General features: G+C 33.5%; 1 protein-coding gene across 1 annotated transcript; it reads left to right on the top strand.

The window, feature by feature from the left end:
* The first annotated feature begins 762 nt into the window (after nt 1–762).
* Nucleotides 763–14,606, top strand: LOC132756283 (uncharacterized). Its single transcript, XM_060747308.1, has 14 exons — nt 763–844; nt 1,858–1,914; nt 2,269–2,316; nt 4,403–4,450; nt 4,767–4,838; nt 6,470–6,550; nt 7,027–7,080; nt 8,416–8,487; nt 9,892–9,957; nt 10,475–10,515; nt 11,952–12,123; nt 12,706–12,875; nt 13,374–13,496; nt 14,459–14,606. Exons 1-14 carry the CDS (start codon nt 823–825, stop codon nt 14,561–14,563), a joined length of 1,131 nt encoding a protein of 376 aa, XP_060603291.1. The 5' UTR covers nt 763–822; the 3' UTR covers nt 14,564–14,606.
* Nucleotides 14,607–15,643: the final 1,037 nt, after the last annotated feature.

Genomic DNA, 15,643 nt, shown 5'->3' with positions numbered 1-15,643 from the left:
CATAATTGTAGATTATAGTATTTTTAAGTTCATGGGATATCTCTAACACATTTTAAATATTGATTGATTTTGACAATTATTGTACTTATTTATCTGAACATTCTTTAAAAGAGAATTAAACAGGTAGTTAGAAATCGTTTTTTTTTAATCCGAAATAGTTTGAAAATGCTAAATCTCCAAATCCTCCCTGCCCCCACGCCCCCACCCCTGTAGCACATGCTGAAGCAGTATTCAATCTCGTAAACTAGAAGAACACCTATAGCAAACAGTGCCTGCTTAGCACAAGGATTTATTACATAAATTTGAATAGGGCAACATTTTACAGCAACCATGACTTGATACGTGCCTTTGAGAATTTATTTTCTGGAAAAGTGATGAGTTTTTAATGGAAAGCGACCTTGAGAAATGGTTAATAAGTAGTCAGTAGTAAATATTTTAAGTATTAGTCAACTGAGACATTAATCACTTACTTTAAATTGATAATAAAATAATGAATTGTTACAGAGATTAACAGGCCCGTGCCTTTCCATTCATTTTACCTTATATATTTTACTGTAACAACACATGTTCGCTAATATAAGTATAATAACATCCAAGGAAAAATTAATGCCACAAAAATCTATTTTAGGGGAACATTTTAACAGTTATTTTGCATGAGGAAGTCACCAAATATTAGAAAGCCACTGAGAAATATTTTAACGTTGCATGATACTTGATTAAGCCTTAACGTGGCTTATACGGTGTGAAAGTCAATGAAAGATAACACTTATTTGTAGAGGTCAATATATTAGGACATATGTTCGAGATATTCCTTTTAGAATCATGGAGTACAAGATATACTTTCGTGAGTGTTCTATTGTGCTGTTCTTTATTTCTAATTGTTGTTGTTTTTTGTTGTTTTGTTTTTAGAAAAAGACCATTTAAGTGATAGCAATATATAATAACGACACACATCATTGATTACTTACTAATTAAGACTCTTAATAATCATGTCTTATCTTAAATAAATTGAGTTTCTTTTTTACAAAAAAAAAATATATATTTGGATATTTTAACCAAAGCTTATATAGGCATTTTTTTACCGTAAACCTACTGAGTTCGTGTGTTGTCAGTTCTATACTAGGGCCAATGACTTATCACTTCCAGTTCAAATATATCAGGGTGGGTGATCACGTGAAATTTGTTACGGTAATATTGGGTCAATTCTACATATATTACAAAAGTAGCTTCCCTGAGGCTGACTTACACCGTCGTCTAACTTCAGATAAGAACTGTCTAATAGGCCTTAATCCTAGGGTTCTGTGAGCTTTTCTGTGTTCCCTGAGGCTTTTGGTTAGCTAAAGATAATAACCCTCTAAGAGGCCCAATAGTGTGGATTGTGTGACCCTTACTGTGTTCCCTTTTCATGTATGCTTTCAGAAATTTGTTACACCACTTTACTTCAAATTGTCATCAATATATTGCCGCGTAGGAAAGTCATTGGTGTAGCCATTAGCGGCCGTAAACAAATGTCACCTGATCACCCAATTGCGTTAACATTATGCCTCCATTTGCCCCATATCATACATTACAAGTTTCAGCAGGCAAAAAAAATGCCAATGTCATTTATACAGGTTTGACGAAAAGTCAAATGTTGCTATAGCAACTATGCTAAAATGTATAAAGGCATAGTGGTTGATTTACTTCTTTATTGTCGTTTTACTGACAATGTGATTTGCATATGACTACATTATATTGTATCAGACAGCAGTTTTAGGAGATAAACAATGTGTATACATATAATTTACAAATAGAATAATTGGAATCATAGATCAACTTGAGAGTGAAATCAGTGTTAACTGTTTTGTCTTATTTCAGTGCTCTTTGGAACTGCGGCATTTCTTCATCAGATTTCGGCATTTTTGTGGTTTTTCCGTAAGCTTCTTCACATTGTTTTTTCATATAGTCGTGGTTTAAATATATTTAAAGTTTATCGTATATTAGCAGTTTCCCGTAAGAAATTTATATATGAATCATTTGACTTTGTAAATAATGTTTTTCTATACCAGAAGTCGATCAGAAGGTATTAAGGAATTTATATACGATATATGTGTACATTTTAGAATTGCAATGTTACCTTGTATATTGTACTCGTAGTTGAATTATTTTTGCGATCATTGATTTTTTTCTCAAATTTTACCATTTGTTATAACCTTTAGAATAATATGAAAATAAAAGGAACACATGGACGTCTATCTAAACATTCGATTTAAACATGTTATATTTCAGCCAAACCTACACAAAGTCCAGCATGCGAAATGGTTCCGGAATATTTAAGTGAGTATCATATAAGATTTTATGAAAGGGTTAGATGCAAATTATGAACCTATACATGTTTTAATGTTCCTGAGTGAATGTGTAGCCAAAAGTATTTGTAGTTCAAATGACACTGTTTTTATACCCCGGACATACAGTCTGTCCGTGTGAGGTTAACATAAAACCGGCAAGTTTGATTTATATTTATCTTTAGTCTTACCTGTACCAGTGGCTACTTACTCATTAATTCAAAAAACATGATATAACCTGGTTGCTTAACTGTACCATCCCTTGTTGTCACTTCGAAAATAGGGCCTGGTATGGTTAATTTATTCTGCCAAGTTGTATTTATCTTAAATTCTTTTTAAATTTTAAATTACTTCATGTATTTAATGATGCCATCCATGTTTGATAGATAAATACCTTTAAGGGTCCTCTTTTTGTGGAGTTAGAGGTAACTGGTGTATTTCTTTTTTTCAAATATTGCTCACACATCGTGTTATTTTAATGGACGCATAATATGTACACAATTGTTTATACAGCCTTTGCCGGCGGGGGATATAGAAAAAGTCCATCCTTCCGTCCGTCCTTCCATCTCACATTTTTTCCGGAGCATAGCTCAAAAGTATTTGAGGTATCAACTTGAAACTTCATAGGTGGATAAATCGTATTAAGGAGGTGTGCAATGCACAAGAATAATAATTCTTTTCTGCATAATTTTTCAGTTATTGCCCTTTGTTATCTTTTAAACTTAATTTTTGTCCAGACATAACTCAAAAAGCCTTTGAGGTATCAATATGAAACTAAATAGGTGGATAGATCTCACTCAGGAAGTGTGCAGTACACAAGAGTGATAACTCTACCCTTCATTTTAGTTAATGCCCTTTGTTATTTTTCACCTGAGTGGAGCATAACTCAAGTCTTTGAGATGTCAACATGCAACTTCATAGGTATTTTTATCTTATTGAGGAGGAATGCTGTGCGCAAAAATGACAACTCTACCTTTTATAATTTTTGAGTTATTGCCCTTTGTTATTTTTTATACTTTTTGTCCGGAGGTAGCTCAAAAAGTGTAAGAGGTATCTACTTGAAACTTCATAGGTGAATAGATCTCACTGAGGAGGAGTGCAGCACACAAGAATGATAACCTACCCTGCATTATTTTTCAGTTATTGCCCTTTGTTATTTTTAGCCATCAATATTCACATAGGTTTTTAATCTGTAATCACTTCAGCCATCAGTTTTTTGTTACCAAAAGACCTCTAAAATTAAATTATTTTGCTCTACTACATATACATTCTTCCAATGAGCAAACACATTCGGCGGGGCCATGTTAACATGGCTGAGGAAGATAACTTGCGTGGTGTTCTTCTTTTAGATTTAGTAAAAGGTCAGTGGGTCAAGGTCTAGGCTGCCAAAATAGATTTGTACACATTTGCTTGCACAGCCTTTTTTACCGACTTATGTTTTTCATATTTGGAAGTAACATACCTTGGACTGTCAAGTGTTGTGATTCACAAGGCCAAGATCACCTGTGCCAACACTTATCCTTACATCTTTTCTTATACACCCTTTGTTGTTTATTTTTACCAATGGAAGCAAGATACATTAGGCGGTTCCTCTAAGTTTAGACGGAGTTTTGAATAACTAGTTTCAAGGTCAAGGTCTTGCGTTTAAATATTTTTGATAAACTTTATTTGGTTAATTGAATATTTCATCGGATCGCAATGTCATGACAACTTATAGTTTTCACAAAAACAAAAACAATACATGACTCTGAAGACATTTTAAATGACATAATAATTGACAAAAATATTTGATGCTATTAAACAAAGGATACAAAGAGAAAGACAGTTATTCCTTTTTTAATTTGACTGTTCGAAGAATAAGGAGAGCTATTGATTTCATCCTGGCGTCTTCGCCGCCGTTTGGTTACGTTTTATTTTTACTTGCAATTTTGTATCTCCGAAACTACTTGGGTCGAACGCATTGTCTAACGGACAACTCTTGCTATACTGATCAATATGGAATAACTATACAATTTTAACGAATGCATATACATCTGCTTAACACGAAATTTGAAAGGATACCCTTTTTATGTTTATAGATTTGAGACAAGCAATCAGAAGTCAGCCATGTTTGAGCAACACACAAAGTAAGGTTTTTTTTATAAAATATATAATCTTACTGGTCTCTAAAATGATTTGGGATGTATGGATGAATGTTCCATTTATTGCAAGGAAATATTATTAGCTTTATTTATATATAAAAAGAAAGAATGTTAAGCATTTAGATAGTGAACCTCAAAAAGTGTGCAAATATAAAAAATGTCATGAAATAAATGGTTTCAAAATATACGATTTTTGGACCATAATACATAGATTAATAAGAAAAGTCAGCCTCTATGAATAAAAAAGTAAAACCATTTTGCCATTTTAAGTCTTGATTTTTGCGTGATTGATCTCTTACAGTTTGGTCCATGCTTGAGTCTGTTGCAAAACACAAGTATGCTTGCATGCATCGTGCAATTACAGAAATGAAAGGTATGGTTATTTCATTTTGTTAGTTCACACCGAGGCAATAATGGATTTTTAAGTATAAGTAGAGAAGGCAGATCTCAGGTGGAACATCTCCGTGCATGATTTCAACACATGATTCGAATCACTAACATTCCGCTAGCTAGCTAGATATATTACTTACATAACATCATTCATAGTTTTTGGCGTGATTCCAACCCACATCAAAAAGGGACAAGCTGTTTGAAACCGTAATTTTTAAAGTTTGCCATGGAGGTCCCTTGCTTTGTGAATATTATGCAATAAGCTAATTTTGAAAAATTGAGATTCTATTTCACGTTGTTTGCTATACCTCAATTGTGATTAAAACTTGAAGCCCATATGAACAACTCTTACAAGTGGGAAAAATCCTGATATAAAATTACTGTGAAGGGAGAAAAGCTATATCACTATAGCGTAACACAATGTGAAGTCCATTGCTTAACCCCTTACTTCATATAGACGTGTTTTGACGGCTTTTCGACACACACACACACCCCTCCTTTTTGAGGCCTCAAACAGTAAACAATTACCCAATTTAGGCCCCAAACACTGTCTTTCATTTGCGAAACGTTGCTAGAAAGTGATTACTTTTTGGGCGCCGCCCCTTATCAGAAAGGTACATCAGATGGTTGCCAGAAGGGGGATGTGCCGCGTAACTACAAGTTGACAATGGAAATAAAAGTTGTATGCATATTTATCACGTGGGGGCGTAGCCCCTGAATATTAATCAGATTGCCAAGTGTTTTGATGCTCTCTCACTTTTGCACCATAGTCAAGCATTAAAGCACGTCCCCTGTTGTCACAATTTGAAACTGCAGAAAAAAAGTAACCAATCAACGAGCATCTGAATATTGTATTTCAATCGCTTTCCCTTTCCCTGCCGTCACAATAAGTAAACCCCACAAAAATTTAGCAAATCAATGGATATGCTCTGCAGTGCAGGTAACTTATACCTGTGCATGCATAAGATTTAACTCTGCTACATTCAACAGAAAGGTCCCGTAACTATGATACAAGTCTTAAAATGGCACGTTCGGCCACCGGATAAGACTAATGTGTTCGAACAATCCTTTACATAAGGTGCAAATGCTTTAATATTATCTAAAACAATGAATGTAATATAACAATAAATTCATCAAAATGACATTCAACATACGTTAAATTACGTACAATTTTAGAATTCCTCGAATGTATGTGTCATTATTGCTCGTATTTTTCGAAGAAAAAGTCGAGTAATCAAGTTTTCCACATTGCCGTTGTAAACAATTTTAATGTAGCCCATTATTCAAACATGGTAAATGTTATCAACATGAAACTTGAAATACATGCTGATCATGGCAAGGTGCAGTTGTTAGACAAGGAGAAAAGCTATAGTTAAATAATGTTGATCCTTTTTAACTTAGTATTTTTTTAATTGGTCGTGTCGTTGCACTTAACAGACGAGTTTTAACACCGCATGCTCTTGTTATTTCTGTTTTGCTATAACTATAACAATGGGTACATTTGTCTTATATTTTAGAGGCTAAAACGCTTTGAAAGATATGTGCATGTTATTTGTATTAAAACTCATTCTGTTTAGTTAATTTCCTATTTTAAAGTTGTATGTTTGTTTTTAGCGGATGTAGATGCTGCAGAAGATCATGGAGAACATTGCCACTGCAATGCTTATTTTCAGAAGACCAATTTTATGAACATACGTAATTATGATAAACCATATAGTGGTGGATACTTAAAATTCATTTTTTTCTTAATTGCAATAAGTAAAATTGTTATATTAAGTTGTCATAAGACTTTGTTTTTTTTTAAAGTACGCCTCACTTATAACCGTTAACAAATCGTTTTAGACCTATTAATATACAGTATATATTAAACATTAAATTATACCCAAACAACCCTTACAGCCAATAAACAACAAGGTCGTTGATACCAATCATTTGCATTTTTTAATATTAATTTATCACTTTCTTATATTTTTGTCGGATTTTTTTCTTTTTCTCTAATTACATTTTTCATTACACAGTTATGTTTATATATATATATTCATAACATTAAGATTTAAATTCGTTTTATTTTTAAACATTGTTTTAACATTTTGAATTAACCAAGTTGCTTTCATCTGGTATAAGTTTGTTACACCATTACACATTAAAGATTAGATTATATTTTTTATCAGCTGGTATTGCTGACCAAAGCGGGGATTGTATTTTCTGGAACCCGGACTGTCATTGTAAGTTGTATTCATATTTATTATCCCTTTGTCGTAATCTCGTCATGGATTTTGGATTCTTACACATGAGAAAAATTATGCAGGTTACTTACGGTACGTCGGTGGTAATGCTCAGGTACCGGCTTGTGATTGAAATTATGCACGGAGAGGCACCTGATTTCTTCCTCCCTCGTACCAATAAATCTGGAAAATTGCCATTTGACATCATGGGTTAGTGAGACTTAAAATCAAACCAAACGTATGCTCTAACGTCATTTTGATGACCCTGGTGCTTTTGCAAAAATTATAAAAAAAAAACCTGGCACGAAGATATTTTGAAACGAAAGTGAGTTGATTCATCTTTATGTATAAAAGTGATATAACATTATAAATAAAAAGAAACAGAGAACTAGTTTATTTATTCTCATAGTTTATTTTTGTAATAAAATAAGAATGCATGGCAGGTCTTTCATCATCAAATCTTAAATCTTATCATGCCTTCATAATAATGTCGGTGGTATTTAAGACCTAACCAACATGCTTTAGTTATTGTAGTTTTCGCCGACACTTTGAGAATAGATATGATCTTCAACTGTTCTCATGTTAGCTTATTTTTTATGCTCCCCATTGGGTAAGCATAAAGTCGCCGCTTTGTCCGTCCACCCGTCTGTCCGTCTGCTTTTCTTGTCCGGGACATAACTTTTAAACAACAAGAGGTATCAACATGAAACTTTGTAGGTAGATAGATCTCGTTGAGTAGGTGTGCAGTGCACACGAACTGTGACTCTGTCGTGCCTAATTTTTGAATTATTGCCCTTTGTTTATTTGTACACTTTAAAGTTTGTCCGGGACATAACTCTAAAACTATAAGAGTTATCAACATGAAACTTTGCAGATAGATAAATCTCATTCAGTAGGTTTGCAGTGCGCAAGAACAGTAGCTCTGAATATCAACATGAAACGTTGTAGGTAGATAGATCTAATTGGATAAAACTACAATGCTAAAGAACCTAAACACAGCCTTGTCTAATTTTAAAGTAACTGCCCTTTGTTAATTTGAACACTTTGAATTTTACCCGGGACATAACTCTGAAACTATAAGAGATATCATCACGAAACTTTATAGATAGATAGATCTAATTGAACAGAAGTGCAGTGCAAAAAGTCATAACTCTGCCATGCCTATTTTTTGAGTTTTTGCCCTTTGTTCATTTTTTATACTTTCCTGTGTTCAAAACCTTTTCGGGGAGCATCACATGGAATACAACATTGGAGCAGGCATTTCATTTTATTGCAACTTAATGTTTTGTTATTCCTAGCATGCTATGATAAAACATTTCATTTAATTGATTCCAGATCTGATGGGTTATTTCTATTTACTTATCGGACAAATCGAGCAGAAATCTCCGTGTCGTTCTCATCACCACGGTAACAAATTACCCTTCATATTTGAATAAATGAGAGTTGTTTGTTTTGTGTTTTGTTAATTTTATGTTTAGCTTAACAGAGGCAAAAGTTGAGCTATTGTTATCACTCACCGACCGTCGTCCGGCCTTTGTCAATTATATCAAAACTGCATAGAAGTCTTGAATTATTTTAAGATATTTGAAAAGTCAATCCATGCAAAAACGCCATGACAATTAAAAGAAATAACTTAAAGCTCGAGTTTAGATATATGACATAAAATATCTTCTAGTAGACATTCACAAATTTTTACAAATTTTAACCCTGTCGTAAAATATGAAAAACAAAATCATCAAGGAAGGGAGGCGTGCAATAAATGCAACCCCTACTCGATCTAGCAATACAGGACCACCGGCAAGGAGCCCAGCAGGACACAAAAAACAGGACAGGGCACAAGGCAACGCATGAACGGGATGATTACTATGATAATACATAATTGGTAATAAAAAAATGCTCTTCCCGGACGTCATTTCTTTTTAAACGCCCGTTTGAAAAACGGGCCGTATTATAGTTTTCCCCCTGACGGGCGGGCGATTTTGAGGACCATGACCAAGCCCTTGGTTCAAAATTGGCTCTATCAAAGGGTTTTCTTATATCTTTTTATTACAGATCTTAAATCAAAAGAGCTTCATATTTTGACAAATAACATATGTTAGTGAGCTTCAGCCAATTTTTTATGTGCATTTTAGCCCTGGTGTCAATTTTGGCCTTTTCTTGGATTCCTTAACTGAATATAGTATTATCCTCCCTATAACCAGGAGCCAAAACATTGTGAACGAAAAAACGCGTAGTTGGCCACTACACTGTGATCAAAGGATAAACCTTAGGTCAAAATCTGTGTTTATTTCATACGTATAAAGTGAAATCATTAGACTCATCTCTTCTGAAAGTATAAATTCTATAGCTTATATAATTAGCGCGACACATTGTCTAGTGGACAACTAGTATGTTTTAGCTCTCTAAGATGAGTTATTGAGATATCCCAATGTCCGGTGCCCTGTGTCCATTGTTATTATTTTCACTTAACCAACATCCGTTTTGACGGTTTGGTCAATTGTGATGACAATATACAGAAATTAACCTTGGAAGGTTGGTCTTATACAAAAAAACATTGCTCTAATGGGTCCAGTTCGCTTAACCAGATGGATAACAGAGCTGAAATAGATAAAAGGCATTTGCTCAACTACTTCGTAGATTTTGTTGAAATGTCGCAGCAATTATCAGAAAAAATCTGGATAAACAGTGATCCCTCGGAAGCATTGATCACAATTAAATTACATGAAAATTGTACATGAGGGATAATGAAAAAATATTCTACAATATCATCATCCCCAACTGAATAAAATACTTTATTTTATTTTTCACAAGTTTGGAAACATTTGGATGCCATGCACGCCCTTGGACGGGATATTTACTTAATTCAACATCTTAGTCGTAAGCTACTTTATATCTTTTCTGAACAAAATAGTACCTTTCTTACAATGTATGTTAATACAGAAAATACTTTAAATGCTATTAATAATACGAGTCATCTGGAGTAACAAACAAATAAAAAAAACAATTTCTTTTGTGGATATATAGAAATACTTAAAATTAATCATTTAATTGTTTTATTTAAAGTTATTTAACTTTAGAAACGAAGACGCTTTAAACATTCAAGTTAGCCTATGAATATCAAACTTAAAACGAATGTTTAACCTATAATGACCGAGATCTGAGCTACTTTCAGGACCGATTTTAACTTTTTTAAGTAGCGTACTTACTTACTTTACCTACTTCTCCCTAGTTAATCACTTACAACTTGCTTTGATTGTTGCAGTATGCATGTAGAGAGTCCCTTGACTGAAGAGCAACCGAATAATTTACTCAAGACTTTTCTCAAGTCTTTCTTTCTAAATTTGCACTTTTAAGTTCTTCAGACTCTTAATTCATTTTCTTTTTTAACAAACAGATACGTTTTCATCGGGACGACAGGATACATGTACTTGCAAAGTATGTGAGTACTAATTAACTGTTGTTTGTTTGTGAATGTATTGTTTTTCTATAAAACAAACTTTTAATGAAATAATGATATTGGTTGATGTGATTTTTGTGTCGCCTTGAAAAAGGCGACATATAGGGGTTACTTTTGTCGGCGGCGTCGTTGTCGGCGTCGTTGTCGGCGTCGTTGTCGGTGTCGGCGTCCCCTTAAGCTTGTCCGGAGCATAAGTCAGTCATTATAAGTCGGATTGACTTCAAACTTGGTATGCAGGCTTCTTACAATGACCCGAAGTGCAGTGCACAAAGACCGGTACTCTGCACTTCTTTTTTTGAGTTATTGCCCTTTTTTAATTTTCATACTTTATTTTTTTCGGGGCCATTTCTCCTAAAGTATAAAATCTATGGACTTGAAACTTCATAGGATGATAGATTTCATTAAGAAAAAGTGCAGTGCATAAGAACTGGTACTTTGCATTTCTTATTTTTTGAGTTATTGCCCTTTGTTAATTTTCATACTTTATTTTTGTCCAGGCCATTTCTCCTAAAGTATTAAAGCTATGGAAATGAAACTTCATAGGATGATAGATCTCATTAAGAAGAAGTGCAGTGCACAAGAACTGGTACTCTGCATTTTTATTTTTTGAGTTATTGCCCTTTGTTAATTTTCATACTTCATTTTTGTCTAGGCCATTTCTCCTAAAGTCTAAAAGATATGGACATTAAATTTCATAATATGATAGATCTCATTAAGAAGAAGTACAGTGCACAAGAACTGGTACTCTGCATTTCTTATTTTTTGAGTTATTGCCCTTTGTTAAATTTCATACTTAATTTTTGTCCAGGCCATTTCTCATAAATTATAAAAGCTTTAGACTTGAAACTTAATAGGCTGATAGATCTTATTGATAAGAAGTGCAGTGCACAGAAACTGCTGCTCTGTATTTCTTATTTTTTGATTTATTGCCCATTGTTGTTTTTCAAATATAATTTTTGTCCTGGCCATTTTTCCTAAACTATATTGTTCACAAGGCGACACATCCGACTCGCGGAGTTCTAGTTATATCTTAATATTAAAATGTTCTATAACGTTCAATTTCATTATCTTTTCTTTTCATATTTTTTTGCCTTTTTTTGTTATATTTTACATCACACAAGCAATGTAAAGGTCACACTTTCCAGCGTTCATTGAGGAGGAATACCTCATGCATTACGCCAGCCTCGGCCGAAATTCCTTGAGTGAGCTAGTTACTTAGCTTCAGCTTATGAAAAAAACTTAAGTTCCTGACAGAATTCGAGTCCACAGCATTGATGAGCTCATTTTTAGTTACTAGCTGTGAATAAAAGTATGGCTGTAAATTATGTAAAATCAAATGAAGCAAAATACACAGAAAACCTTTTTTCCTCAGGGATATTTAAAGTTTACCTTTGTTTTTAAAATGCTTTTCAAGGATAGTCGTCCAACAACATCAGTGTCATCCACTTCTATAAGGACATCAACGGCGATCACAACTACCCCTGTAGAGACCTCAAAAACGTCGTCATTTACCCAAGGTCTGATATATACTGCAACTTCACCCCATCGTTCTACAGATAAAAATATTCCTGAAATCACAACAAAAGGTATAATAACATAATTGAAATATTTGTTCTATCCTTTTCTTAAGCAACGAAAATTAAAATTAAGGGTCCCCTTTTATCCTTAGGTTCGTATATATTAGAATTTTATATAATTATGTATGATAACCTGTGTATGAAATTTGGAATATCAAACTTATTTACCATTAACAAAAACCGTTCCTTTCATTCTAACAAGCCAACAGAGAAATATTTTTCTTCATATAAAATCCCCATGCCGGCAGTGACATAAAAGAATGTAGTTGAAAATCGCATACTTGGTTTTATTTACTTTGGTAAAAAAGAGATAAGTTTAAAACTGCAACACCTCTATTATGACCCCCACCACCGAAATAGGCATTAAAATCTCCAATAAACATAATTCCTGTGCCCTAAACGATGATAATGGGAGGGAGGAATTAAATAAAAAAGGAATTTTGATTGTTTTGATGAATTAGATGGACCGATGTTGTAAAAATTATATTATATTATTTTTTATATTGTTGAAACGTAAATGATGGTTTAAAATGACTGTACAATTAAATAAAGACACATTATTTAAAAGAGATTGATCTGTTTACATTTCAGCTTTTCCTTCATGTAAAAAGTATGAAATTATTTCTGACGTTGCAAGCTCTAAATACGAATCCCATGCAGATGCCCGACTATGTTCCTCTGGCAAAAAGACGTCGCACGAGGCACTAGTTATGGCAAATTGTGATGCTGGGCCAACAAGTGCCTGGAAGACAGGCGAAAATGTAAGTTATTTAGTGACAGGAATAATGTAGACACTTGGTTTCTAATAGTTCATATCATTTATTTTTCGCTTTTTGTTAGAAAATGCCGTTTTTATAATTACCGCGTTGATTAAGAAGTTTATTTAATACTACAGACTACCAAAGATATCCACGCTTAAAGACAATTACGAGGAGCTTCTTCAATACAATAGATTTTACATTTTTATTCAAATTTAATTTGGGGTTTGTCTACCATCATATAGTTAGTAACACTAGCGCAAAGGTTATTCAGGTAGATTTTTCATCATGGGCTGTTATTGATAAAATAACTATAAATATTATTGATAAAATAAAACTATAAATTGATAAAATAACTATAAATTGATAAAATAACTATAAATTAATAAAATAACTATAAATTGATAAAAAAAGTAAACACTCGGATTCAATTTTGTAACAACTATCGAACAGGATAAAAAATGAAAATAAAATCGTGTAAATCGTTCAGGTTTTATACAGGTGATGTCTATATGTTCATCGCTTCCCTCTTACACACCGATTGCTTCAATATCCAGTGGAAATACAGGACTGAATTGGGGCAGATCGGGAATATTTGTAGGTTGTCTTGGTAACGGATTTAAGGTGAATATTAATGTTACTTTCAAAATTTCAATATAAGTAATCATAATACAATTTAGTTAGTACATAGTAACTAAATGTATGTTTCCTTTGTCCCTTCATTTAGAGGTTTTCACTTGGTTTATGTGCAATCATGCATGATAATGGCTCGAAAAAACTCGATATAACATAGCCATTATAGTTTCAAATTTACTAGTAAGTATGCATTCTATTTAATAGAAACGTACCATAGAATAACAGTGCATTCGTGAACGTGCGGGTACGTTGTCTTCAAACCACTTGCCCTTACCGTTTTAGGTCGAGTCCCGCAAGGGACTTTGAATTCTTTCATGTGAGGAAGCTATCCACCTAGCTACGGGGCATCCGAGGTACCCACTCGTGCATGAAACAATGAACAGAGGGGCACATGAGGTCTCTTTCCACCGGAAAATTAGAAATTCGCCATATGACTACTACTTTGTTGATGTAAACCGAAGCAAACACACCTTTTGATAAAAATTGATCGTTGATTTGTTGGGTTTGTTTTTTTAAATATATCAACATATATATGTATCTGGTTGTTCAGCATGGGTATATTCATAAAGCTATCATTCCCAGTATAAACTGAAGAGAACGGTAAGTAGGTTGGAGGAAAATGGCTTCGTTTAGCTTAACCCAAATGCATCTAAGTTCTGCTTGAAAATATGAAAATCATATGCGTTTTTAACGCAAGTAAAATATATATTCCGTATTAAGTAGTTTTCACCACATTCTTTGAAAATTGATGCCAATCACGTGATTTGTTACGTCATTAATTTGCTATCGCGGGCAGACAAAAAAGGTATACGAAGTGGCAATTTTTAGGGTATTTTATGTTTCGTTCCATATTCATCAGAAGAATTCCAGTAAAAACCTAAATAATTATTAGGTGTCATAATCTGTGATGACGCTTGATGCGTTCAAATTATAAATGTTTAACATTACAGATGGTGTATCAAGACTGCGATACGGAACCGAGTTTTGTTCATGTTATCCGTGGAAAGGGGACCGGAACGCACGATCCATACAACTACTTTGTCATTTCAAAATAGATACATTATTCATGTGGCTTTTTTGAAAAATGTAGCCTTCTCGTATATTAATACACATTGTTTTATATCTATCGTCTTGCGTTATCTTATTTACAACAAAATATTGGTAGCAAGAACTAATGCATATTAATCTACAGCCATCGTAAACCCTTATTCATTATTTGTTCTTCGTACATTAAATTCTCCTAAAACTCAAATTTAAAAAAGTTAACAGAACAAATACAAGTTATGTCAAAATTAAAACAAATATATTGCCAGCGACAAATTTTAATCACAGAAGGTGAGTTGTCTTTACAAATACAAATCTACAACCAGCATTATGTGTGCATTAAAATGAACACATAATAAATGGTTAACTATGTATACATTAGCGATTTACTAAAATCCCTATCATCGCACAGAATTTATACAAAATTATGGACTAACTATTATCTACAATTTTACATAATAAGGAACTTATTTAGATGCTCATGTTCTTAAAAAGCAACGAATGACACGTGAGTTATTCATAACCAGAGACATATTAAAATCATTGGCGGTTGATTCACCTCCCCAATTTTACTGGATACCTCACCAGTGATCCAACATGATTTTCGCGTCACCGGTGAGAGACAAATGACAATTAGACCATATCATTTGTAACGGAGACATTTTTGCCTTGCCCGAGGAATCAGCAGCCCGTGAATTACTAATCCAAATTTTTCTGTTATTTCTCTATTGTGCCTAGCGGGCAGGGTCGACCTAATTAAACACAAAGATGACACGCTGTCTATGAATAATAAGTAGTAAAAAAGTGAGAAAAAATCGCCGGGTTTCAAAGATATGCATTCTTTTATGGAAAGGGTGTGAACTACGGATATGACCAGATGAACTGGACATTTCAGTCTCTAAGATTTGCCTTTTTTCATACCCGAAAGCATTTCATTTAAAGAGGACTGTGCATACGGAAAATGAGGAAATAACCCTTACAATTAGTCAAAACAGAATGTTTGACCTTTAAGAGAGTGACTTGCAAGCTTTAAAGGGTAACTAAAAGTAATAAGTAATGTGCGACTGATATGAAATCGATTGTCAACAACA

This window comes from Ruditapes philippinarum, unplaced genomic scaffold (genome assembly GCF_026571515.1).
Source record: "Ruditapes philippinarum isolate M1 unplaced genomic scaffold, ASM2657151v2 ctg2643_1_1_1_1, whole genome shotgun sequence".
NCBI classification, from domain to species: domain Eukaryota; kingdom Metazoa; phylum Mollusca; class Bivalvia; order Venerida; family Veneridae; genus Ruditapes; species Ruditapes philippinarum.
The sequence above is the reverse complement of the archived record's forward strand: the minus strand, read 5'-3'. Positions and strand labels throughout refer to the sequence as shown.

Bases quoted from the DNA above. Each gene is read 5' to 3' on its own strand.
- LOC132756283 (XM_060747308.1), top strand. From the start codon at position 823: ATGGAGTACAAGATATACTTTC. The intron at 845-1,857 runs GTGAGTGTTCTA...GTCTTATTTCAG, and splicing joins GGAGTACAAGATATACTTTC to TGCTCTTTGGAACTGCGGCA. The intron at 1,915-2,268 runs GTAAGCTTCTTC...GTTATATTTCAG, and splicing joins GGCATTTTTGTGGTTTTTCC to CCAAACCTACACAAAGTCCA.